The sequence below is a fragment of the Formica exsecta genome, unplaced genomic scaffold, assembly GCF_003651465.1.
Source record: "Formica exsecta isolate Colony F162 unplaced genomic scaffold, ASM365146v1 scaffold191, whole genome shotgun sequence".
Taxonomy (NCBI): domain Eukaryota; kingdom Metazoa; phylum Arthropoda; class Insecta; order Hymenoptera; family Formicidae; genus Formica; species Formica exsecta.
In genome coordinates, this window is record NW_021849211.1 from 1,395,344 (window position 1) to 1,422,412 (window position 27,069).

Sequence of the window (27,069 nt, forward strand, 5' to 3'; positions counted from 1 at the left end):
GCAAATTATATAATATATAATGTATCAAGTTTGACTCTATTTTATTTTTTTCAATATTCTTATTTTCATTATTCAATAGATAGTATATATATATATATATATATATATACTATCTATTGAATAATGAAAATAAGAATATTGAAAAAAATAAAATAGAGTCAAACTTGATACATTATATATTATATAATTTGCTTTTTATAAATTAGTATTTTTAATACATTTTTTGAGTTGAGTAAAATTAATAAATATATAATATAATTTTTTTAAAGACATCTTATGTGTTTGTGTATATCATGAACACTAATGTTCGTCATAATATTTACATAAACAAGAGGACAAGCTCATAATCCTTGTAAATATAAAAATTTTAAAAATTTACAATTTTAAGAGATTTAAATGTGAGATTAAAATATAAAAGAATATGATTATACAAAGTTTCCTATATCAAGCTCATTTTTTTTATGCCAATTCTTTGATCAATTTTAAATCCATTATCTCATCGGAAATTTTATGAGAAAAAGAGAGACGTCATCTTTTTTTGCATGCTATTTTTTAAGTTTCTAGTATAAGGTATCTCAGTAATTAAATCTTGAATTCAGATTTCATGTTAAAAAGTAAAACTTATTTGAAATTATTCGAAGAATAAACTTTTAATATTTGACCAGCAACTCCACAGTTTAGTTTTTAAAGAAGTCTATATTTCTATTTGCTTAATTTAAAAGCTTTTTTTATTAGTGTTCCTATATTTTTCTAAAGAAAAAAATTGAATCAGAATTTATTAAAAAATTTACAAATTGAAATAGGAATGGTGATGCGGGATACTTTTGTATACAATCAATCATATAATAAACTAGCAGCCTAAAATGAGAGTATGAAAAAAAATTGTAATAATATCGCATAGCTATTGAACTATTTATATTTATGTTGATCTAATATATAAACGCTCCTTCCCCGTACTGCGCTATACTAGCGGTAATAGGCTTGATTCTACCTATTTCTAATGTTAAACGAGAACAGCGTCGATCGGAAGCGCGGCCAAGGAAAAGGGATATGCCCCGATTCATGACTTCTGTCCCGTCCATCGGCATCATTGCTGTTTTATTACCACCGTGCCTCTACCACATTCAAGGTAAAAGGTAATAATTCGCAAAAAAGGTACCACGCTTTAGACACGATCGTGGAAATCTCGATCACGGCAATCTCGTGAAACAGTATCATGAGATTGCTTGACGCTTTTCGCATATTTCGACAATAACCGACAATTAGTGGTGTTCATTCACGATCGTTCCTAAAGTCCCAACTCTGTACACGCTCAATGTCTATTTGTCGCTATCGACGAATTATCACTCGCATAAATGTCAATCGGGGTACTTTACACCGTTCGAACACGCCATACGTCTCATTGTTCCCACATTGCACCAAGTAATAAAGCATATCTCATCCGAGAATCTCCATTGACTCGTGACTATCACGCGAAAGGATACGTCCGGTATTTCAACAACACCGGCATAATTTAACGTCAGAAATACGTCTCGGCTACGTGAGAGACGCGAGACGAGAGTTTGGCAACGGTAGCGTGTTGCTACATCTCAAATAGAACTTGTTAAAAATAACAGTTACGTGTCGTTCGCGTGCTGATATATGAGAATCGAGAAAGGCACAGAAGCAGCGAAAAGCCAAGTTCACTTTTCGCGACAACTCTGGCATGTTTTAGCCACTCATTACCCAGTTCCTGGGATCACGATTGGATCGCTCATCGAATTGAATCAAATGTCGCACTGAAATATTGTTCGTTGATCGATTTTCGTCTCTTGACAGACCGATAACGCGCGATAATCTCTTTTGTCCAAAGGTGTTACCATCCAGGGCGGGCCATTAGTGAGAACCATGGACGTAACGGCTATGACAATGGCGTACGCCAAACGGAGAAAAAAGAGAAAGAAAAGAAAACAGAAAAGACCTACTTTGGTAAGCCGACAAAATTTATCGTATGCAAGGATCAAGTCTAAATGTATTTCATTAATTGTAGAAGAAAAGAGTAATAAATTAACATGTAACAAAACAATACAAACATACACTACATCGATATATACAGTATATTGCTAATATACTATAAAAATGAATATTAAAAATCTCGTAACAATTTTTATTTTGAGATATTTGATTAAAATTTGTCGCTGATGTGTTAAACCGTTAATATATTTTCTTATTAAATTTAGGGTAACACCGAAGATGAAGAGGAAGGGGAGTACAGTTCCGAATGTGATAATGATGTATCGTCTTCCCGACTACCTTGGTCAGAATGTCCAACATCGGCTACGAATATAACTGTGACAACGCAAGTTGCGCAGAATTGGCCACTTAATCCCGAGTGCCAGGAATTTCAGTTACGGCCGGCCATGCAAACTCGAATCCTCTCTAGTCCTGTTTCGACATCCATCGTCACCACTGTGGCCGAAGAAGTTACATCATCTGCCAATGATGTATCAGATGTATCATCCTATGTTGAAACTGAACCCTCCAGCCGCCAGACTGAAAAGACGTGTGATTCCACTGTTCAAAGTCCAACAAACCAGGAAAACGCAACAATCTGCGATACACAGCACATTTTTACGGAAACGCCAGTGGAAAATAATCAGTCGGCAATGCTTGAGCACAAGCCAAAGAATAAAAACGCAGAAATTAATAGTCAAGAGAATCATCTAGTCGCAGATATGACAAACGAAACCGCGGAGAAGAGCAGCAATGCTTTGACTGATCACGAAGTACTAATCAGAACTATCGAGAATGATGATTCGACCAGTGCCAACGCGAAACATGAGCTATTCGAAAGTAATAGTAATGACGTTAATGTAACGGATATGTTGAATAACCACATTGGATATCCTGGAGAAGGTTTAACCAATGGCGAGAGATACTCCGAACATTTTACCGGTTTAACGGAGAAGAAGTCAAAATTGGCAATTCCTCAGGATAATGCTTCCAATACTAATTCAATTACGATGGAGGTCAATGAGAAGCAAGAGGAAGAGCAGATTCAACAATTACAACATAACAACAATTCGTCAATTGTGCGAGCAACGTCATTCGTATTGCCCAAAAAATACAGTAAAAAAGGTTCAAAATTCGTGAGGGAACCTACTCCGGGGCCGGATTTAGACGTGGAGAACGGAAAGCTCATACAGCAATTCGAAGCCGTCGAATTGTTAGACGATTCGTGCGCGGTCGCGAATAACAAACTGGATGAGACCGATCAGGAAGCGACAAACGATAAGATCGCATTAGAAATGTGCGGTAACGAAAATAATAAGATCAAAACGACGAGTCAGGACATAATAGAGGTTTCGAACGAGGATTCCGGATTCGAGAGTCAGACTCGATTGTCGGAATATCCCATCACAGCCGCTGTGAAGGAATGGCTGCGTCGGGCGAACTCGCCCGATCTTTTCGTGACGTCGGCATCGACCTCGGAAAGCGAGACGGATGAGGATGATGATGAAGAAATGGATGCTAAGCCGCCAAAAAACTTGCAAGGCAACCCCATGCCTGCACTATCTGCTAATAGCGGCGTCGACAACATTACATTGTTGTCGCGCATGGCTAGCTGCGGCGAATTCGCAAAGACCAACAATAACAACGTCAAGAACAATGAGATGGAGAATGATTCGACGTTAATATCGATCGGCAGAAGAAAAAGAGACGCGAAAGGTACGAAAAGAAAGGGAAAATCGAAAAGAATCGATAAGCGGAACAGGAATGTTGATGAGAAGACGCAAAACCAATTGGTTTCCTCGTTGGTTTCCTGTAATCGACTGGAGGACTTCATCACTGCCGTGAGATTGAAAAATACGCCGAAGAACAATGTTGGTGACGTTTGCGAATTTACTCAGGAGGATAGCGTTGCGGGTATGAGGGTTGCTTTAAGTTCTCGGATAAACTCAAAAAGAGTTAATGCAAGACGAATAAAGACATCGAGAAAAGTCAATAGAAATCACGTTGAGAATATCGATATCAAGATGCGACGTATAGACATTTTAAATGACGAGAAAGAAAATAAATCGAACGAATACGGTATGGTGAGCGTACGGACATTCGAGAAAGGGGAGATTATCGTCTCGAAAGATGGTAAATTATTACCGATGTCCTTGTACGAAGCTGTTCCATCTTTTAACGATCAAGATAATTCAAGCGCGATGAAGACAGTTACTCGTGTCGATGTTATCAATGAAAATGTGAAGATGCGCGAGGAGATTAGAAATAGCAGCGAGAATGATGAAAACAACAGTATAATGATAACGTCCTCTGTAAGTATAGAGGAGCCTGATGTATTAGAATGCTGGGAAGCGGAAACTATAGAACCTGTGATAACCCCGAGAAGAATGCTGCAAAGTCCGGGGGTCCTATACGAGGGTGAAGCTGCGGAAGAGGATAACTTCGAAATCGAAAGAGCTACGATGGAACATGTGCAGAAGTACTATAAGCTGGAACAGAACAGCGCTAACAGTGTGGAGGAAGAATCTAGCGAGGAATTCAGCACGTCGGTAATCTCATTGAAATCGAAAACTGTGCCAAATAATTCTGAGAAAACGATTGAACATTTCTGCAGCGAAGAGATTCCGATCTTTATACCGAACAGAAATCAAGCTGTTGTTTCGGGAGACGAAAAGATACCCATCGATGAGGCATTCGAAGTATATGAGAGCTGTTACACCGGAAAATCGCCATTCTTAGCGTTCGATTCGAAAATGTTCAAGCAACGATCTCTGTATGGTCAGAATGGTGAAGGTCCGATACCATGCAGAGCAGTATGCTGCAACATACAATAATATTAAAAAATTTCAGATATATCCCATGTCACAAACTTTCCTCCAAATGAGGAAATATATTATTATAACATAGAATGTGTATAAGAGAAAGGGAATTGTGATACAGGATATATTATAATAATATATTATTCTAATCACGCGTCAAAAAGCCGTCCTTTTCGAAAGAGGCTACAGGACGTTGCACTTTTCCCGGGTATATCAGGCACGTATAAGTACGTGTACAAATACCTCCTCATAATTCAAAACCAAATATTTTACCCCCTATTGGGCGAAGATTTCGATATTCAAATCGAAATTCTTTTGAAAATCCAGTGACACGCTCAAGGAGGACTAAATGTTATTTCGAAAGCATTGCAAATCCATTTTTGTAAATAGTTTTAAGAGTTTGCTTTGTAATCGTATTCTTTGTGAAAAATCTTCAAAATTTTATGTGTGTGGGAGTATGCGTTGTAGTATCATTCTACGATAGCATTTTACTATTGTCATTGAGAACATTGCCATATGTCATTGTTTGTAATAAACACAGATTCGCAATGCTAGCTTTTATCTGGACCGAGCTTATCAAGAGGCAATACGTTGTTTTTCGCGAATATAAAAGAATTTTATTTTAAATGAAATGAAAAAGAGAAGAACATACGTATGAAGAAATATTTGTCAAGGCATAGGATGCCAAACTGTTATTTTTATTCTTACTACGATATCTCTTGTAACTCTGCCTCTGAAAATGACTAAAATATTATTTTTTACAATCTATATAAAAGACATGAATGTTAAAAGACTAAGAGTTATTGTTGCACATGATCACGTTAGATGGCCTTTTGCTTAGGGAAGTTCTGACTGCTCACAATTTTCAACTTGGCATCATCAGAGTACCCTGTGCATATTCATCTGTAAGGTTTTAAAACTTTTTTTTCTAGTCGAGAAGGGAAATATATATTGTATACGGAAAAAAATCGACAGAGAGTAGATAGTTCAATAATACATGCTTTTAAAATAGCGATCTATAATAACCATACAAGATGCAATATCACATTCTCATAAAAGATACTAGTTGAAAACGGGCAGTGGTAAAACAGTGAGCTACTTGTAGATGTACCTTAGCCTGTTATTGAAAAGTATAACGAAATGTATATAGAAAAAGCTTACGAAGGTTAAAGAATAATAATCTGCATGGGAGACACCGGTAAATGTCTAGAATAAAGATTCCTATACAGATTTTTTGGAAATTCTCCTATCATATGTAGTTTAGGCTGCAAAATTCATAAAGTTTTTCTTCTCATCGCCAATTTTGAAGATATATAATTTTTAAAGATGACGATTTTTTTTAAATTAATACCTTTATATCTAGACAACATTTTTTTTTGTGCAGATTTACATTTCGTTTCTTAAATATTAAAGTTTCAAAAAAGATAAGATGATCTCTACTCTAAACATTTACCAAGAGAAATCAGAAGAAGATAAAACAAAGGTTTTTTTTTTATTATAGATGCGTTTCAGATTGGAATCGGGTAAACGCACCGCAAAGAAATGCATATGTGTACTTACACACATAACAGCTACAACACTTGTTATGACATAGTCCACGCTTTAGTTGATTTGTGTCAAGAATAGATCGAGAGTACAGTTAGGTTGCATATTACGTAGGTCGATTGATAGACGTGGTTCATGAAGTCTCATTGCATACATATATCCCATATCACAATATGCGTAACATATACCTCAGAGAAATATGTAAATAAAATATCGATCAATCCAAACAATTAGAGAAACATGAAAAATGATAATAATACCAGTAATATATTAAAATAATAATGAGATAATAAAATGATAAAGTAGCGATGCGATAAAACAATGCTGATAAAGATGATAACGAAAGAAAAGGCGATAACGAAAACCTATTATCACATAGCAGCGACATATATATATATATAGACACCATTGTTCCTGTGCAAAGTTCTAGTTTCCTTAAGCATGATACGTATAAATCATTTCCAAGATGATCCGTATAGCTCTACAAACGTTCATTCACACCAAAATACATTAAAGATAAGTACGAATATATATCGTTATATTGAAATGCGCGTTGCATCAATTGTGTGCCTTATTCTGTGGCGGCCGTTTTTGTAACTATTTCAAAGCACTCTCCTTGATAATAGTCAGTAGCGAGATCGTGATGCGGTTAAGACTTGTTAAAAAAATTGATGAGAGAAAGAAGAAGAAAAGCGCGTGGACGAGACTCGTCTGCGATAATGATCTTTATCAGTGCATGCATACCCTAAATGAAAATTTCTTTGATTTCTTTTCGCGAGATGTAATCAACTTCTATTTATCAGACTGATCCAATCATGGTATGCGATAAATTCATGAAGGCATTAAAGCGTTGCATCTTACATCAAGTCATGTTACTGTACAATTATATTTTAGTTGAAGTTAACACGTATGGTATAAGTGTATGAATTTTGTTGTGTTTTTGCTTATAAAAAATATGAATAAAATGTTTCAATTTTTAAAATCAACTACATGCTCCTCTTTTATTCAACTGTATGTATACGAATGCAATGTTTTGAAACTGCAATGAAATGTGAAAGAATGTAGCAGCAGAAAAATATGCCATTATCATAAGCTTGTTCTCTTGCAATTGCATTTTTTTATAACTTTTTTTATTTGCTTCATAGTTTTAACTTAAATTTATTTAAAAAGAAAAGAAAGATATTTTATAGAAATATGCTATATGATCACAAGTATAATTAAATAGTAGACAAGCATTAATTTCTCTTTAATAACACCAAATATATAAATATTTGAAGTAAGTATATATTCTATAATATTATTTATATGTATTTCAGTCATTATTTATACAAAATCTTCGTCTTTTTTTAACGAAAAAGTGATGAAAAAGCAAAAGATGTTTAATTTTTTTATTTTTCTTTTTTTGCCTAGACTACCATCAAAACATTATGGATAGTGAAAAGGAATATCAAGATATGACAGTCAGCTGTATCAATCAGCTGTTATTGCAAGAAACTCAAAAAAGCCGAAAAGATCTCTCTCTGATCGGTATATCCGATCAGAAGTCATTATATAATAAATATAATATGCTAAAAAAAAAAAATCCGTCAATGAGATTTCCACTAGCTCTATTCAGACAAATTTGCATAGGCGCATAATGTCAGGATCAATTTGGACAAACGGCAAAAATTTCTGTATCCTGATTGGTCAATCCAAATAGAAGCATTTGTAACGTCAACTGAAGTATATGATTAATTTACGATCAATGTAATATCTCTCGGAGTTCTTTCGCGGTTTGTATTTTATAACTTTACAACGATTAGAAAGTGTAGTATCATTATTAATACATAACGATATCGCATACTGCATCATATATCTGCTGGCCTTGCCAGTGCGTTATCTCAAACGTATGTGTATTTTTCAACATTCATGTTGTAAAACGCATCAAAAGACGATACAAGAAAATCAGGATGACATCTGCACAGGTATGCAATCATTTCTTTATATGTGATTGATATTTTTTTAACATTTTTTTTATAACAAAAAATCTGTGATAAAATAATGTGTGAAGTGATTATGCAGAAAATGTGTATTTTGCAGGTAAAAGAATTAGTAAATTTATACAAATCATTAGCTGCACATCCGTCCTTAAGCGGTGCACGGATCCTGGGTACTGTGAGTGGTAGATTATCCATACAAGGCTTATGGACGCAGAGAAATCTAGAGAGGAAGACGGATCAACGTTTCCTACAGAAATATGACTTAAATTCAGATCTAACTCCAATTTCCAGTGAATTTCCAATTGATGTTACCACAGAGTACATATAATTTGCATATATTTCTAATAAACAATATAGAATATTTACGATATTATTTATATTTGAATAAATTGGTTTTAAATAGGCTCATGTCCACTCTAACAAAAAATGAAGAACGTAGAGCTGTGTTGCGTCAAGCTATAATTGATAATTCTGCAAAGCAATTTATAGAAATTTGGGATAAACAACATTTTGTGAAGAATTACGATCTATCTGCTTTGGATGTCCATGGCGATGTCTATACAGATGGTATGAATATCAAATTTTTATTTTTTAATATATATTAACTATATGCTTTTTTTGCAGTTGAGTTCCGGTCGTTTGAGTGGTCTCCTGATAATACCAAAGTATTATATATAGCAGAAAAGAAGCTTCCTAAGTCAGAACCATTTTATAAACAAAAACCATTAGACAAAAAAGATAAAGAGAAAAAAGAAGATGAAGAAGCAACAGTTGTGAGAATCTTTTATTCTTTTAAATACTCATAATACTCAATTTTTTTATGAATAATCTATCACACATATTTTATATCTTATTTACCTTCCTTGTTAATTTAGGGTAATGAATATATTTATAAGCCGCACTGGGGAGAGCAGCTGGTAGGAAAACATCGACCTGTCGTTGTAGTTCTTGACACGGCAACAGACAACATTACAGTTTTATCTGGAATACCAGATGAGCTTTCTCCTGGTCAAGTGATTTGGACAAAAGATCAGGATGTAGTCGGTGTTGCTTGGAAGCACGAGCCACAATACTTAGGTCTAGTTGCGTGCACTAACAGATATTCCTGGATATTCTTATTGAAAAATGGAGAATACTGTAAAAAATATTTATAAATAATTACTATAGAAAGTATACATATATAAAGTAACAAAAAAATATTATGATAACTTTTATCGCACAGGGAAGTTGTCTGATGATGGATGTGCTGTACACAGTCCTAGAATTAGCCCTGATGGAAATTAATAAATATAATATGCTAAAAAAAAAAAAATCCGTCAATGAGATTTCCACTAGCTCTATTCAGACAAATTTGCATAGGCGCATAATGTCAGGATCAATTTGGACAAACGGCAAAAATTTCTTTATCCTGATTGGTCAATCCAAATAGAAGCATTTGTAACGTCAACTGAAGTATATGATTAATTTACGATCAATGTAATATCTCTCGGAGTTCTTTCGCGGTTTGTATTTTATAACTTTACAACGATTAGAAAGTGTAGTATCATTATTAATACATAACGATATCGCATACTGCATCATATATCTGCTGGCCTTGCCAGTGCGTTATCTCAAACGTATGTGTATTTTTCAACATTCATGTTGTAAAACGCATCAAAAGACGATACAAGAAAATCAGGATGACATCTGCACAGGTATGCAATCATTTCTTTATATGTGATTGATATTTTTTTAACATTTTTTTTATAACAAAAAATCTGTGATAAAATAATGTGTGAAGTGATTATGCAGAAAATGTGTATTTTGCAGGTAAAAGAATTAGTAAATTTATACAAATCATTAGCTGCACATCCGTCCTTAAGCGGTGCACGGATCCTGGGTACTGTGAGTGGTAGATTATCCATACAAGGCTTATGGACGCAGAGAAATCTAGAGAGGAAGACGGATCAACGTTTCCTACAGAAATATGACTTAAATTCAGATCTAACTCCAATTTCCAGTGAATTTCCAATTGATGTTACCACAGAGTACATATAATTTGCATATATTTCTAATAAACAATATAGAATATTTACGATATTATTTATATTTGAATAAATTGGTTTTAAATAGGCTCATGTCCACTCTAACAAAAAATGAAGAACGTAGAGCTGTGTTGCGTCAAGCTATAATTGATAATTCTGCAAAGCAATTTATAGAAATTTGGGATAAACAACATTTTGTGAAGAATTACGATCTATCTGCTTTGGATGTCCATGGCGATGTCTATACAGATGGTATGAATATCAAATTTTTATTTTTTAATATATATTAACTATATGCTTTTTTTGCAGTTGAGTTCCGGTCGTTTGAGTGGTCTCCTGATAATACCAAAGTATTATATATAGCAGAAAAGAAGCTTCCTAAGTCAGAACCATTTTATAAACAAAAACCATTAGACAAAAAAGATAAAGAGAAAAAAGAAGATGAAGAAGCAACAGTTGTGAGAATCTTTTATTCTTTTAAATACTCATAATACTCAATTTTTTTATGAATAATCTATCACACATATTTTATATCTTATTTACCTTCCTTGTTAATTTAGGGTAATGAATATATTTATAAGCCGCACTGGGGAGAGCAGCTGGTAGGAAAACATCGACCTGTCGTTGTAGTTCTTGACACGGCAACAGACAACATTACAGTTTTATCTGGAATACCAGATGAGCTTTCTCCTGGTCAAGTGATTTGGACAAAAGATCAGGATGTAGTCGGTGTTGCTTGGAAGCACGAGCCACAATACTTAGGTCTAGTTGCGTGCACTAACAGATATTCCTGGATATTCTTATTGAAAAATGGAGAATACTGTAAAAAATATTTATAAATAATTACTATAGAAAGTATACATATATAAAGTAACAAAAAAATATTATGATAACTTTTATCGCACAGGGAAGTTGTCTGATGATGGATGTGCTGTACACAGTCCTAGAATTAGCCCTGATGGAAATTATCTTATTTGGTTACAGAGGAAGGCAGGTGCTCTGCCGCATCATAATGCGCACGCGCTTGTGTTACGAGATTTGAAGATAGAAAAAAATCAGGTAATATCACATTAAATTAAGAATTACATTAATTAGAAATTAAAAGAGAAAATTTGTTTACTGTTTTGAGTATAAAACTTTTCTATTTTAAATCTAGGTTAACGAAATCGTGGAAATAGTACAAATGAGCAAGACAATTAATCACAACAGGCATTTTTATGGGATATATGGTCGTTTACCTCATAATTGTTGGAGTGATGATTCCCAGTACTTATTTTTCAGTACACCTCAAAGGAACAATATCGTTTCATATATTGTTGATATAAGTAAGATACTAAAATTTTATGTCAATATAGAACTATAATTTATCACATTAATAATATCTTTGCTATTTATACTACTCACAAAAATAATAAATTTTATTTACAGAAACGAAAGATATTACTGAAATAAAAAATGATGGAAGCAGTCTTAGTATACTGGATGTAAAAGGGGACGTAATTGCATTTTTAAATACTTCCTTAACACAACCTGCCAGCCTTATGGTAGGTCGTTTTAAAAGTAAAACAGCAAATATTGGTGATATTCCCAGGATTACGATTACAACTCCAATGAAAATGGACGAGCTTAAAGAAATTATGTACGAACCTAATGAATATATTTATAACAACGATGACAGCATAAGTAAGTGCATTGCATTGTTTGTGCAATTTTTTCTTATATCTATTTCAAAAATTACATTTTTTTAATGTTATTTTCAGAGCAATTTAACTTTATTTACTTTGGTCCAAAAAGTGGTAAAGATAAATCAGTTCCTTTTGTAGTGATACTGCATGGAGGCCCTCATAGCAATTTCACAAACATATTTTCGTTGGATCACTCTTTCTTGGTATCAGCAGGTATTATGTTTATAAATCATATTTTTCTGTATAGTCATATAAGCGAAAAATATATTGAGCACAGATGACTGGGTCGAGAATTGATCTAGATCATTCTATTCTTTCTGGTTGATTGCTCTTATCTTCGAGTTATTCAGATCTTACATATTGATATTCTTCCGCTTGCTTATACTTGTTTTATAAGAGAATAAATTCGATTCATGCTATATCTAATAGTAAAGTAAGAATTAAAGTGGTAAAATGTGACACTTAATAGTGACAATTATAACAGAAAAAATATATTGTTTTTTATATAACCTTATTTATCTGCTTAACGTACAATTTAAAGAAGAATCTGTGCATCATAGACAAAAATCAAGTCCTCTTTTATGGAACAGAGCCATATATTTACATTTAAATCTGTAATATTTAAAGAATTAAGAATTATAAATATATGCTTAGTGGATTAATTATATAAAATTCAGGTTTTGCGATAATACAAGTGAATTATCGTGGTTCCACGGGAATGGGCAGCGCGACCGTAGAATATCTTCAAGGGAAAGTTGGAGACACAGATGTGAAGGACTGCATAACTGCTACACAAGAAGCAATCAAAAAGTATCCTTGGCTCGATCCTGATCGCATAGGTGTTTGCGGTGGATCTCACGGTGGACTTTTGGCAACACATTTGAGCGGGCAAGCTCCGGTAAGCGAGACAAATATAATGGATTTGTATAATAAATTTAGTAATTTAAATATATCATATAAATTATGCACAAAGCAAATATATTCATTTAGTATAAAAATTTACTTTTATTTCAGGATATGTACAAAGCAGCAGTCGCTAGAAATCCGGTAATCGATATCTCCATCATGTTTGGTATATCGGATATTCCAGATTGGTAAAGAGATACTTAACACCTAATAACGTTATTATTCACGTCTAAATTATTCAATATCCCGTATTTGTATTTCAGTCGCAATACTCTGACTAAGGAAGAGAAAATAGCATATCTTCATAATGTGTAAGCTTAACCGTTATCTCAAATGTATCCACCAGTCGCGACTAGTCTAAGCTTGACTGAAATACAGTTTCCCTTTTTTCTCTTTTTTGTAAATGTATTGTGAATTATATGTGACAATAATTCACATATAAATATTTGGAGGATTCGTCATATTGTTGTACTTTAATACATGATTTTATATTCATTGCAGGTGTGCTACAGAGGCAGGTTTCTCTTACATTTTTGACGGTCCTTGGCCCGATAACATCGACATGTTTGTAAAAATGAAGAAATGCTCGCCCATTTTGCACATCGATAAAGTTAAGGCACCCACTTTGATTTGCATTGGAACCAAAGATTTGCGAGTACCACCCTATCAAGGAATAATGTGGTATCAGCGGCTCAAAGCTAACAAAGTGAAAACTAAGTAAGTTGAAACTCGTATCTAAGTACAATGGACTCAAAATCATACATCGCGTTATCGAAAAAATTAACACGTTGCAGATTACTCGTATACGAAGACAATCATCCATTATCAACTGGAACTGCTGAGATTGATCATATCATTAATGTTTGTCTGTGGTTCCTCGAGCATATACCTACAGAATTCAAAAACGGGAAATAAATGTTCATCTTGCAACATTTGATTTTTTACGTGTATATATATCTATAAGTCTTTATTATCACAAGTTGAATATTTACAAATATTATTACATACATTTTATAAAGAGACTTACAATAACATTCAATCTCAAAAATATACACGCATATGTCTATAGAGTCTGTATGAATTGTTATAAAATTTTCATACTTTTATAGCTACAAAAGTTACACATATCTCCGCGCGTATCTAAATAAGATACATCGTTTATCAAAAAGTATGCTATAATTTAATACAGCAAGTTCATGTATCTTGTTTTGTGAATGTCTATGAACACAGTAGATCCCATTAGATTATTTTCCTTGAAATAGTTACAATTCACTTTTCTTGCCCAATATTAATACAAATATGATAGTATATAATAATTTAAACGAGCAAAGTTAACCAATAAGGAATAACTTGAGATTTAATTAACATAAAAATACTGCATCAATATCTTGTAAGAAGTAGCAAAATTATATTTTGTTAAATATCAAAAAGCGATTTCATGATTATGTTCTGTTGTTGATTAAACTTTTTGCAATATACATTTTCTTTAATATTTATTATAAAATAATAATACCAAACCTCGAAACTCTCAAACTTAAAGCTATACATAAAAAACAAAACTTAACCGAGTTAGGTATTAACCGAGCATTCCCTAATCTCATCAATATACAAGAAACAAACATAATGTTAGTACGATAGTATTACTAGTGCAGTGACGTAACCGTAGTGGAGCGTATAGTGGAGCGCTTCGATTGTGAAGACTGATCGCGCATTGGTCAAATTTATCAAAAATGATATATGCAAAACATTAGTTGATTTTTAAAGGCTTTCTTATTTACATACAAAAAAAAAAGAGGAACATGAAATGAGAATTCGTCCGAGAATAAAACTCGTTGCTAAAAGATAGTATCTACTATACATACGTATTACAATTCCACGTTTCTCGATTATGGTTTGTCTGTAATATCAACAACATTCTGAAACTATTTATACCGTCCAGCTCGTGTTGGCACGCGATATCAAAATTGGTGCTGGATTCACATTAATTTTTTTTTTTTTTTTTTATCAAGGCCCTCTTATTTCCAATAGAATTTTGTTCACACTTTGTGGAACAGATATGTGTGTAGAGAAAAGAGCAGCCTAACTTACGTCACGTGGGTGTACGCAACATAGCGCCTAATTAAAACATTAGACGATGTATTCAACGCGCTTAACTCTAATCAGATTTAATAACTTACAATCTGGCAGGATTACTCTGTTCGGGGAATAACGAGTCGTAACTGGGAGGCAGATCCTTGTTTGCAACGGGGGAAGATACCGCGACCTCCAGCATAGGGGCCGTGGGTACCGCGCGATTGGATCCCAGACCTCCGTCCGCGTCCGGCAAGGAATCCGGCCGCGAACACATGTTCGGACCGGCGCAATCCGATGACCAGCACAACTTGCGAGATTTCTTACAGATCCACAGACACATGATGAAAATGATAAAGCAGAGGATCATGGTAGTGATTGCTCCTACAGTGACTTTCGTGGCAGTATCGTCTCTGGGAAACCGATCGGTGATTATATGTGAGCAATTAAATTCGTCCGAACAAATACCGAGCGGGCAATTGTAAGTCATATCACACAGATATTCTTTCCGAATGCAAACATTATGTCCAACCGGTTTGTATCGCTCGGGATCCATCTTCTTGCAACCTATAAATGAATCACCAAACAAAATGGTCTGTAATTTATATATATTTGTTACATTTGATATATATATATAGATATATCAGAATGAAAAACATACTTCTGTATGGAGTGTAAACTATACTAAGATCCAGATATTCTCCATTCAACAATCTCTCCTTGGAGATGAATATCTCAGTTTCAAATTCTATATTAACAGGTTCCATAATTGTAAACGGTTTCCATTTCTTAATGGAATCAAACTCGGCATACTTGTCATGTGATTGCAGCAAGGTATCATCCATATATATATTATGTGAATTATCTTCAGATTCAGGAACCGGAAAGTACATTGTCGGGTACATTGTCTGGCGGTCTATCTCTCCACAGAACTTTTCTGTAGAATGACCGTCTGTTCTCTTAAACTAATAAAACACCTGTTAAAAGTTTAATGTTGCAAGTGCCAATTTTAATTATATCGAGATACGATCTTGATTAATTCTTTATCTTAACATAATTAACAATAATTTGCTGCAAACTTCTTTAATATAAAGTGTAGAAGCACATAATGTATACATTATCTTTATATAATTAAATTAAATTTACTCAGCCCTACTAAACTTTATTTGAAAGCTTGATCTGAAAGTTAGTACAATCTATCATTTTACTAAATCGAGAAAATTAATTTTTTAAGTTAATTTTAAATTTTTTTAAATGTAATTTCTACAAATTTTCAGAATTACTGATTAAATAAATCTAATTTTTGTCACGTGTAATATTTTTCATGTTTCTTGTATAATATAGGTATTTCTAATGTACTCGTAAAGTGTATTGAGGAAATTAAAATATTTTTTCTTGAAACAATATCATACAGGACATATACATAAATGCTAACTAAATATGTAGTGTCGTAAATAATTACTATTGGGTCTTCAAGAGAGATGTTTTCAAAGCTGAATATAATAGAAGATTGACCACAGTCACACTTCTTAGATATAAATAAACTGTATATATTAATATTATATGGATGTATATAATTTTATACATATACCATAAACTTTATGAAATGCATAAAAATTAGCAACATATTTTAAATGTATCTACAAAACATTAAAGCTCGCTTAATATAATGTTTGCGATATAAAACATGAAAATAATTTTATTATCAAACAGTTTTATTCCATAGAAAGAAAAATTATGTCAGTGCAAAGATCGATTAAACTAACAATAAGGAGATAATCAGATTTGCTCCGGGAATCATCGGGCTCATCATCCATCAACTTACCCGTACATAATCCAAACACTGATCGCCGTTGCGTCGAAAAGACATTTTGTGGATAACCGCGAAGAGACCCTCGCCCCTCGCGGTCTTGAAGGTGAACGTGCACGTAAGATCGCGTTTGACGATCCAACGATCGAACATGTGATGCGACGTGACGATCGCCGCGGTACCATTGCGGAGGTCGTGCGAGTGCTTCTTGTTCAAAGGATGACAGAACTTCTCATTCTCGAGAGAATCTACGGGAAGAAACCACATGGAAGGTGAGATGAGGTTAGAGACGAGAGCACGCACACTACAGGAGTGCCATGCCGTTCGCGATGAATCTTGACAGGTCAAACTTGGGAACTTACATTCGTTGTAATTGTCGTGACGCGTGCACGTGGAGAGATGCGCGATCGCGATCAGGAGGTAGACGACGCTCGACGAGGCGCGTGGCTGGACCATCTTTTTTTTTTTTCTTCGGGGTGCGATTCGCGCGTGCGGCCCGCAAAATGTCACAAAGCCATATATGCAGAACGTGAGAGACGGTCGTACACGGATGACGCCGCGAATGACGAAACGCCGTTTATTCCTTTGCTGTCGCGCCGCGACAGAAATCCTGCGTGAGATTATTTTTGTGGAATCGAGCAGCCCGGAGCAGATTCTGCAACGTCGTTATCGAGAAATGCGTCACCCCCTCCTCGTGGTAGGAGGTAGGGGGAGTTACCAAAACAAGTCGCGACGTCATCCGAGGACGTCATTGAGTTCGAGAGGCTCGATATATCGATCAGATCGCGATCGAGATCTCGAAAGGTATCGCGGCGCGTTTTCTCGGAGCGCAACTTCACTTTGGAAGAAGAGAGAAATAGTAATTGATAATCGGATATAATAGAAGCAAAGGATAATGTGCTGCGAAGGGAGAAAAATTCACGTAGAATTTGGCGAAGTGGAAGCGGACGCTACGGCTATCAAATGGATAGAGATAATCAACGAAAGTTGCGTTAGTATGTTTGAATTCTTAATGTCCAAGTATATCGTTGCATGAAAGATCGCAAGATTCACGACATCGTGAATCGCGATTACGATTAACATTGATCGAACGAAATTGTAGATAGAACAGATTTACGAAGCTCGAAGAGACGCTACTACCAATCCTCTGGACCACGTGTTCGAATTATGCAGCTATTCATGGACTTTGCCTCCCGGCCAAATGTACAAGTGTAAAATATACTATCGACCGTTCGTGCCGTTCTCCGTAAACGTAGATTATTTTACGATCATGGATTCCGTTGGCGAACGCGCGGAAATTAGAGTTCGTGGAATGTGTATCGGTATGAAATTTTTCATTTTCAATCAATATAACTATGTGATTTGGATTATTTTTTATTATTAGAGAATTTATAAAGGCTCGAGCTCTAAAGAAAACATGCTTAATAATATATTTAAAATAAGAAGTTAAATCGTTAAAAAAAGTACACGATTGACATTAATAGATTTTTAAAAAGAGTTTATCTAATCACGATTAGATTATCTTACTATTTAAAAGTCGAGATGCGATAAGGTAAATGTCACCTCTAAGACTCTTAAATAAGTCTGAAAACATCTTCTTAATATCGTCGAATGAATTGCATATGGCTATGAATTATTAATTATCTGGATGCTGAGAAGCGTTTTTTTTTGTCCTATGTGATTGTCTTAGGATGATGTTTACATTGAATGAATGTCATCGTCTATGACGTGGCTAATAATATATCTAGGACCTGCCATATCCTTGTCTACAACGAGATTAATCATGACATGCACAAGCGAGAATCGCGAAGCGAAGAAACGGATCAAGCTCGTTAATGATTCCAAAGCCACGGCAATTTTTATGTTCGACATCGATGTGATGCAAAGATCATTCAAAGTTGACACGAAGCAAGGATGCATCGGATCTCATTCTCGCAAATATATAACAATCACTTTTGCGCCTCAGGAAGCTGGAATCTATACGTGCCACTTGCCGTGTTTAATCTTGAATCACGTAATGAAAAGATTTAGATTTTTAATAAATTAAAACTTGAATTAATTAAACAAACATGATGTAAATCTCTGCGCTTAGCATCAATGATGTCATGTTATTTCAAAATAATGTCATGGCTAGCATTCTGAATTGATATAAGAATTCCTATAAATAATCTATATTATCTTTACGAATAGAAATGATTTCCTTATTCTTTAATGATGAATACATAATGACATTTGTCATCAATAAAAAAGAAAGAAAATAATTTCTTATTTTATCTTATCTATTACCATATAAAATATTCAGATGATTATCTTTTTCGAATTACAGAGACCGATTATTATAGAAGTATACGGTTACTGCAGCTCGACATTATTACATAAAGCAAATATACAGAATCGCTTTAATTATCCTACGAGATTAAAGAATGGCTTCGAAAGCTACACGAGCGATACTATCGTCGCTGCGCAAGATTTACCTGTGATCTCTTTATCGAAAAATTATATCGATTTTGGTCAAGCTAATTTGGTGACAGAAAATACTATGCAAAAAATTTCAGAAACTCTGTGCCTTACTAATCACACTCGGTCTGACGTATTAATTAAATGGGACCAAGGTTTCATCCTTGAATTATGATGTATATAATGATAGCTGTCATACATCTTTTTTTCTTACTTTTCAAGATTATCTAAGTATCGCGATAATTATAAAATCAAATAAAGTTATAAGAATATTAATTTATTTTTCTATCTCTTTTATCGACAATCAATATCAGATTATGTATAGATATTGAAGAAATTTTCGACATAATACCCGCTATCGCGAAAGTACCAGCGGGTCAGACAGTTCTATTCGAAGTCACATTTAATCCCGACAAAGGAAGCAATTTATTCGCGCGAGAATTTGTCGGATATGTTTTCACCGAACAGCAAGAAGATCTTCCTTATGAGGAAAATCTTGTATTTCCTACAATTACATCCGTGCGATTAATCGGTACATATGTCCTCTGTCACTTTTTTGCATAATGCTGCGATTACCTTAATTTGACGGCGATATCATACTTTCTCTTTTTTACAGGTCATTCTTTTCCTATTTGTTCCGATGGCTGGATCCCCCAATACGAAATACCTCACATAATCAAAATGCCTCCTTGCTTACCGTCATTTCCGATTTACACCACGTTTCTGATAAAAAAGTTCGGACATTTACCATTGATGTATCGCTTTGTTCCGCCGACATCAAGCCACTTTTTCGTGAAGCCGATGATGGGAATAATTCATCAGTACGGGCATTTAACATGTTTAATATTGTCCAAATTATTCGGATTTAGCGTAGATTAGATATCATTGCATTCATATATATATATTATATATATCATGCATAGTTAGGTATATAATTTAGAGCGACGATTATGATTTTTATCTTTACTATATAAGACATTTGTACACAATATTTAATGGAGTGATATTCTTAACACGTTTAATACTTTTTTTTGTTGATCAATAAGACATATTATGTGATCTTTTCTAGAAATTATCAGATCATTGTAGTTGGTATGTTACCCGGTACTGACAACGAACGCGTTTATGTGGAGCGTTGGGCGATACGTTTCAACGGAAATATAAAATCGGAGTATTTCATAGATTTTCGAGGATTCGCGGAATGTGCTAATGTCAGTTTTAGTGATCAAAATCTTGTGAATTTTGCACCGACATTTCCAAATTGTCGGGAACCGCAACAATTCTGCATGCGAAATATTACTCGACATACAATAAAGTAAATTTTTATAATGATATTAAAATATCAATGTGTGCCATTATTTATCTCTTGTTGCAAAAAGTTAATTAGGAATATTACTCTGAGGTATTATCAATTTATCATTATAATTCTTTTTGATTAATATCGATTTTTTAGATACGAGTTTGTTAACGTCCCACCTGAACTCCAGATTCAAAATAAAAATAACAAAATTTTCTCGAACGATACCGTCATTCACGAGTGGATATTTTGCCCTACTACAATTGGAAACTACGAGTTTGACATAGAGTGCATTTTATTTATACTGAACGACGAAATTCCCGTTGGTCCCAGCATTCGCGTTACACTACACGTAATAGGAAGCTGCGAATCTAGTTGTCTTGTGGTAAATTAAAATTTTAGTTAGCTAATAAAAAAGCATACGAATTAAATAACTTCCGTAACATATATTATTATGTATTCGCCAGTCAGCACCCGATGAATTAAATTTCGGAGTTCAGGCGTACAAAGCTACAAAAGAATTAAATTTTCATATATTTAACCTGAGTCCGGTAAATATCCATTACAAGATAATGTGTAACCATTGTAATTGGCCGATCGGAAACATAGAACGCGATGTAAAAATACAGCCGATTATGGACACCGTTTTCGCCGGACAAGATAAAATGATCACCGTTTCTCTTACACCCACCACACCGGGATATTACGAACTTTTCCTTCAATATTTTGTGAGATTAAATCTTCACACAATCGCATTAGTTCCAAATCAGATGCCAAGAAATATCTGCAAATTGAGCTCTTTATGCGTGTTACCCACCTTAAAAGTAAATACATACACAAGCAGTACATAGCATTATTCCAAATTATAATTCGAAATAATGCTATTTTAAAATAGAGGGGCATTAACAGTTTATTAATAAAAATTTTAATAGTATACTAGGTGTATAATAATTTACATATACAACAATTGTATGTTATAATGAATAATAGGTCACAAATTTACAATGTTACGGGCCTTATCCGGATATGAGCAAAGCTTTTCTTTGGAAGCTGATGAAAATAAATGTGTATGCTAAATTTCATGTCATTTTTGCAATCTCGATAATTTTACTTTTATATAAACATAGATTATACATTTTTTTCTTAGGTTCAATACGTTACTTCAAGATCTACAAGCGGAAACGTCACAAACGCTGTACGTAAACTTTCCAGCGATGGCCTTACATGAAAGTCCCGTTGTTGTAAAATTGCTTTTAAGAAACGTAACTCCAGTGATTGCTTCTTGGAATATTAAAAGAGTGCAGCTCTGTTCTTGCCGACCCGTTGCCAAAGGCTTCTCGTTGCAACGTGCGAAATACGATTGTTTGCACAGAAAAGTGTGCTCTGTACAACCAAAAACAGGAAATTTTGAAGTATAACGTTACATTAATATTTAATCATTAATTTGTGTGTGTTATCATTATTTCATATATATTTTAATAACATGTAGCCAGGAGAAGAAAACTGGATAACTCTAGAGCTGCGTTACGTATTATTAGAAAAGACTGAATCCAAGTGGGACTTAGACCTTGGAAATAATCGTCATATTTTTTTCCTCATGGCGATCGAAGGATTATCCGATTCTGTTAATAAGCTTCACCTTTTAAACGGCACGCAATTTAAGTTTCAGCATATTTACTTGGGAGATAAAAGTCCTATTTATCAGGTTATTATTTTCATTTAAATATAATATAACGCTTATAACACGTAGTGTAAAAATTTTTCAGGTATGTTGGGTGCATAATGGTACAAATCATAGCATCCCGTTCTCTGTAAATCCCAGAACGATGCGCGAAATAAATCAGGAATACTGCTATGAGGTTTTTTCCTGTGCGACTCCACATGCAATCGTGAATCCGCAGTCCTCTGTCCCGATTCTTTTAAAATTTCAACCACGACAATTTGGCACATTTAAGGTTTGTCATTATATACAACAAACTTAATGAAAAAAAAAAAAATAAATAATTTGTTTCTCTTTCCAAGCCTAAAAATATACAATTATTTCTTTCCATTTGAACAGGGCAGATTATGCCTGACTCTGGGTGATGAAGAAGAAGAACTGATATTGGAAGGCGAATCTTCCTTGCCACATAAACCAGCAGCAATTGGAGAATATATACCATCCAAATGTAATTTCGAAGATGAAGATGATATTCCTGTATACTTTAGTGCTGACTGTATAGATATTTCGCACATAGCTACGCATAGTCACGCAATAAAAATGATTATGATGCACAATAATTTAGTGCAAGATGTACTCGCTTATGAATGGAAGAGGTTTATCGCTTTAAATTAAACTATGAACAAAATTATGTATTGATCTAAAATAAAATGAGTATTTATTTCTTTCTTTCAGAAATGATATTCCCGGAGTAATCCACGTGGAAGTTTATCCACAAAAAGGTTTGATAAAACCAATGTCTGTTAAAAGTTTTCGCGTAGCTATAAATACCGAAGAATACCCTTGCGTGATTGATGTTAACATTCCGTGCGAATTTATTAATACCAGCCAAAGACGGGCTTATCAGAGAAGTGTGTACAAGTTAGAAGATTTGTCTCGAGAATTAAAAGGGCAATTTACTATCACAGAAAAAGGCGTCAGCGTTCCAGTAAGTAAAATATATATATATAATACAAAAAATCCCTCTCTCTGTGTAAAATTCTAAATATTTGATAATATTCGAAAGGATTCAAGATTCAAGAAAAGATTTCACAAATAAAATTTGTGGAAAATTGAATAGAAGACACAAGTTATATAAAAATCAAGAAATCTTTTTTAAACATTAAATTTTATCTTACCTCATTTTTTTTGTTTTTGGTTTTTAGAAACCATCAATGGAAGTTTTGGAGAAACCTCAAATCTTTTATAAAGCCATAACGATTCGATGTTCTATATATAGTGTGGAAGATAAATTTCTAAAAATTAGTCTAATGGATGAATTAATAAATGCACCTCCAAAGGAAATACGCATCGAGAAAAATGATAGACAGATATTGACATTCGGGAAAAAGGATATTAGTCGATCTTCCTTTATTATAGAAAATCTATTATGGTAAAATTTTTAATTTTAGAAATATGATAACAATGAGCAAAAAATTTAAATTTATAATTTATTTATAAAATTTATTTATGAAAATTCTAATTTCATGTTATTTAATATTTATTTATTATGTTATTTGATATATTTCATTATATTTTTTAGGGAAATAGTCAACAGCAAAATATTTAAAAACATTATGCAAGATGTTCTGCAGAATGAATCGAATTTGTTTTATTCACAATTCACAATGAATTTACATGAAAGAAAAAGATTGATACAAAGATCGTATATTTCACCACCACGAGCATTAATCAATCGTATATTGGAAAGAGTAAGATGTTATCTCTAGTGTTTGTTAAAAAAAAAGCACTCTGTCAATCAATTCTTTGTATTTTTCAGATGTTATTTATCATACTGCACCAAGAGTTTGCTTTAAAGACTGTGCATCTAATTCAACATACAGACATCAGACATAAAGGCTATTTGAACATAGTATCTGGCATGAATAGAAAAAAGACAGCCGAACGAGGTATATCGAAATATATTTTTTTTTTTACAAAACAGTTTTTAATTGTTTCAATCGCTGCTTAATTCGTTTTAGAAACACGGATTTTAATTCAGGACGACGAAGATCTTTATATGACATCAAGATCAGCAAACACTGAAGACGAGGAACGATCAAGAATATCTTTCGCCATATAATGGTAGTCAGATATTAATATATGTATACAGTTATATACAACTGCCATTCATGCTAGCTACTCGTTGCAATGTAAGTATCTGCAATCCTTCTAAATACAGCCAGGAATTTATTTCCTTTATTCCTGCTTACTTTTTGACCTTCTTCAGTGCTTTCATATAATTTTTCCACTACAGGATCTGTTGCCTATATTAACACAAAATTTATTCAATATTTCCATATATAAAAATAAATAGCTATAAATAGCTATATATACTTACCAAATCCTCCTTAGCAATTTCTTTAAATAATGGATGTTCTTGAAAGTGCCGAACTATCCATTCATGCAAATCTTTCACATCCGTTACAGTGTATACAGTCGCCTATATATAATAATAAAAATTAGATTCCATAAAATTAATATAAAAAATTAAGCGACACACTTACCTCTTCCGCTAACACATAAGCATATTCTGCTAATAAAGATTTGTTTATTATCCTCCATTTGTGTTTTGATTTTTTGAAATGTGGGTCTGGATATAGGAAAAACATCTTCTTTAACTATACAAATTAAGAATGCTAATTAATTCAAACTATATACTTTTATATTTTTATATATGTCATGCAAACAAGACTTTTATCTTTACTTGTCCTTTGAAGAAATAATTTGGCAGATATTTCATAGCATTTGTTCTCAAGCAGGCAATGTTTTGATATTGACCAGGGTTTTGCGAACGCAAGGCAGCAATGCGATCCATAACATAGTCTGATACTTTTATTCTGATTTCCATACCAAGTATTAGACTATCGGGAAACATTGACGATAAGGCAACTGAAAATTGATTTATTGATCACTTTGATTTTTCAATAAGATAGATATTAGATTACAAAAGGTAAATTACCCAGTAATCCTCCATAGCCGCAACCAACATCTGCAAACTCTACGCGTTTTTGTGTTTCCTCAGTATTGTTGGAAAAATATTGTGGATACAAGGCACTCCAATCCATTAATTCTGGTTTTATGGGACTGTAATGTAAATAATAAATGATACAAAATAATTTATATAATCTTAAAAGTCGATGAAAAACATGACAAAATTCCACTCACTATTCAATGCAATGATCAGCTATCGGATTTGAATGTGCGCGTTGTCTATAGTATTTCTTTTGCGGTAGTGCCATCGGTAGTGTCGTCGACATGATCCCGTTAAATATTTTTTAATTAAATGCTTATCTAATTCTTCTTTCACTAATACAGTGTCAAAATATAACACGTGTTTATTCGTGTATATTTTAAGAGGTTATGTACAATATTGTACACAAAATGTGCTTATTAATTACAAACTACACTTTGTAATTAGACTTTACTTTCCACTATAGCTAATTATATATATGTTAGCTCTTTAGAGTGAAGAAAAGAAAGATGTAGAATATGCAATAAAAAAAGAACGAACTATACACAAAAAAACGAGACTCAACAATGTGATAAACCCATTTTTTTCTGCATTTGATTACATCTTTCTATAATTTTTTGATAATGAAAAAACTTAATAATATTAATAAATATACATTTATTATATATATATTGCATATATATTTAAAATATAAAAAAAGTACGCGATTGACACATGAGCGCACGTGCGCGGGCGATCAGCTGATCGATGCGATGCGCGCACCGCCTGGTAGATAATAGCGGCATTAACGGAGTTGAACGGAGAGAAGAAACGAAGGAAGCGGGTATCTTCGCGCTCTGTGTTCTCCTTTCTTTATCGTTCATACGTTGTTTTTTTTCGTTCGCCACGGTCTTGCGACATCAGTAAAATGTAATCGCGAGTGAGAGCGGTGCTTATGTAACGTATGTGAGTCGACGCCGTTGCCGGTTGAAGAGCGGAGGACCTCGGAGAATAGCGGGATCCTCCCAGGTGAGGTTAGGATTAGGGATCTCCATTCCGCGACGGTATTCCTTTGTAATAGGAATCGTGATTATTCAAACGTACGTACATGTACGCACATACATGCGTACATACGTGTGTTTCCCACAAACGCGCGGTTATCTTTGTTTCGTGGATATTTACTCATGGATATTTCTAACTTTTTTTCTTAGATTAAAGATGCATTATAAAAATCGGATCATTAACGTTGCGATGACAGAAAGTCTCATCGGATTCGTCAATTACATGTCATTTCTGATATAAATCAAGGGTATGAGATATTATATAGTAGAAATTCGTGGACGTTATATTTGATTAGTGTAATAGATGTGGGATTTAAGTCATATTTGTGTTGATTATTTTTTCAACAACTTGGCGCAAAATCTTTTGAATTTTTTAGTAACAAGAAAAATTATACGAATCAATCTTTCTCTATATGCAAATATCATAAAATATTTATGTAACATCCCATATTGGACCGATTTTGAACTTTCCGTTCATATCGCAGGAGTCGAATACGCCCCATACGTTGTTGAAATTAATAATTTTGCCTATCAATATATTATTATATTTATAAGAGATTGCACATAAAAATGATTATTATCCATAAAAAATGTAACGTTTAAACGAGAAAATTAAGTAAAAAAACATGTAAATCTATAATATGATTTCCATAAAATAATAGGAAAAAGAGTTAAATACGTCTTATATATATATAACTGATGAAGTATATATTATATATAAATGATGATTGTTCTATAAATATATACATATATGTATATGTATTTTATGTAC

The 27,069-nt window shown here is 33.6% G+C and overlaps 5 protein-coding genes across 10 annotated transcripts in view; 3 read left to right on the top strand and 2 right to left on the bottom strand.

Moving 5' to 3' along the window:
- Positions 1 to 7,342, top strand: part of LOC115233930 — a 30,647-nt gene extending 23,305 nt beyond the window's left edge. For all 3 annotated transcript variants that reach the window (XM_029804581.1, XM_029804579.1, XM_029804580.1), the window contains 2 exons: positions 1,853 to 1,968; positions 2,220 to 7,342. In XM_029804581.1, the coding sequence (XP_029660441.1) occupies positions 1,853 to 1,968; positions 2,220 to 4,826 (2,723 nt within the window). In that variant the 3' untranslated portion in view covers positions 4,827 to 7,342. The remainder of the gene's footprint in view (positions 1 to 1,852; positions 1,969 to 2,219) is intronic.
- A 413-nt stretch (positions 7,343 to 7,755) lies between these two features.
- LOC115233882 (acylamino-acid-releasing enzyme-like) lies at positions 7,756 to 14,428 on the top strand. 4 transcript variants are annotated; one of them, XM_029804508.1, is made up of 15 exons: positions 7,756 to 8,320; positions 8,436 to 8,653; positions 8,739 to 8,902; positions 8,960 to 9,108; positions 9,211 to 9,472; positions 9,558 to 9,614; positions 11,324 to 11,418; positions 11,516 to 11,684; positions 11,788 to 12,042; positions 12,120 to 12,257; positions 12,722 to 12,942; positions 13,059 to 13,138; positions 13,214 to 13,261; positions 13,452 to 13,667; positions 13,745 to 14,016. In XM_029804508.1, the coding sequence occupies exons 1-15, from the start codon at positions 8,306 to 8,308 to the stop codon at positions 13,863 to 13,865; spliced, it is 2,208 nt and encodes a 735-aa protein (XP_029660368.1). In that variant the 5' UTR covers positions 7,756 to 8,305; the 3' UTR covers positions 13,866 to 14,016. The 4 variants fall into 4 exon arrangements, with proteins under 4 accessions (XP_029660368.1, XP_029660367.1, XP_029660366.1 ...); XM_029804507.1 differs by lacking the exons at positions 7,756 to 8,320; positions 8,436 to 8,653; positions 8,739 to 8,902; ... (1 more) ...; positions 9,211 to 9,472; positions 9,558 to 9,614 and adding exons at positions 9,646 to 10,029; positions 10,145 to 10,362; positions 10,448 to 10,611; positions 10,669 to 10,817; positions 10,920 to 11,181 and having other exon boundaries at positions 11,267 to 11,418; XM_029804506.1 differs by lacking the exons at positions 7,756 to 8,320; positions 8,436 to 8,653; positions 8,739 to 8,902; ... (1 more) ...; positions 9,211 to 9,472; positions 9,558 to 9,614 and adding exons at positions 10,103 to 10,362; positions 10,448 to 10,611; positions 10,669 to 10,817; positions 10,920 to 11,181 and having other exon boundaries at positions 11,267 to 11,418; positions 13,745 to 14,428.
- Positions 14,429 to 14,930: 502 nt separating this feature from the next.
- LOC115233883 lies at positions 14,931 to 17,498 on the bottom strand. The gene is made up of 4 exons (XM_029804510.1): positions 17,193 to 17,498; positions 16,846 to 17,078; positions 15,682 to 15,985; positions 14,931 to 15,587 (listed from the first exon to the last, which is right to left on the bottom strand). Exons 1-4 carry the CDS (start codon positions 17,284 to 17,286, stop codon positions 15,124 to 15,126), a joined length of 1,095 nt encoding a protein of 364 aa, XP_029660370.1. The 5' UTR covers positions 17,287 to 17,498; the 3' UTR covers positions 14,931 to 15,123.
- A 188-nt stretch (positions 17,499 to 17,686) lies between these two features.
- Positions 17,687 to 24,411, top strand: LOC115233887 (cilia- and flagella-associated protein 65-like). The gene is made up of 19 exons (XM_029804513.1): positions 17,687 to 17,821; positions 17,933 to 18,152; positions 18,579 to 18,844; positions 19,157 to 19,442; positions 19,613 to 19,819; positions 19,904 to 20,108; positions 20,357 to 20,602; positions 20,741 to 20,969; positions 21,052 to 21,408; positions 21,575 to 21,651; positions 21,732 to 21,996; positions 22,074 to 22,289; positions 22,351 to 22,539; positions 22,644 to 22,900; positions 22,980 to 23,232; positions 23,450 to 23,676; positions 23,827 to 23,995; positions 24,064 to 24,193; positions 24,266 to 24,411. The coding sequence occupies exons 1-19, from the start codon at positions 17,726 to 17,728 to the stop codon at positions 24,364 to 24,366; spliced, it is 3,996 nt and encodes a 1,331-aa protein (XP_029660373.1). The 5' UTR covers positions 17,687 to 17,725; the 3' UTR covers positions 24,367 to 24,411.
- On the bottom strand, positions 24,047 to 26,014 carry LOC115233884 (tRNA (guanine-N(7)-)-methyltransferase). The gene is made up of 6 exons (XM_029804511.1): positions 25,452 to 26,014; positions 25,246 to 25,370; positions 24,991 to 25,175; positions 24,791 to 24,904; positions 24,625 to 24,726; positions 24,047 to 24,550 (listed from the first exon to the last, which is right to left on the bottom strand). Exons 1-6 carry the CDS (start codon positions 25,541 to 25,543, stop codon positions 24,419 to 24,421), a joined length of 750 nt encoding a protein of 249 aa, XP_029660371.1. The 5' UTR covers positions 25,544 to 26,014; the 3' UTR covers positions 24,047 to 24,418.
- Between the last annotated feature and the right edge of the window lie 1,055 nt (positions 26,015 to 27,069).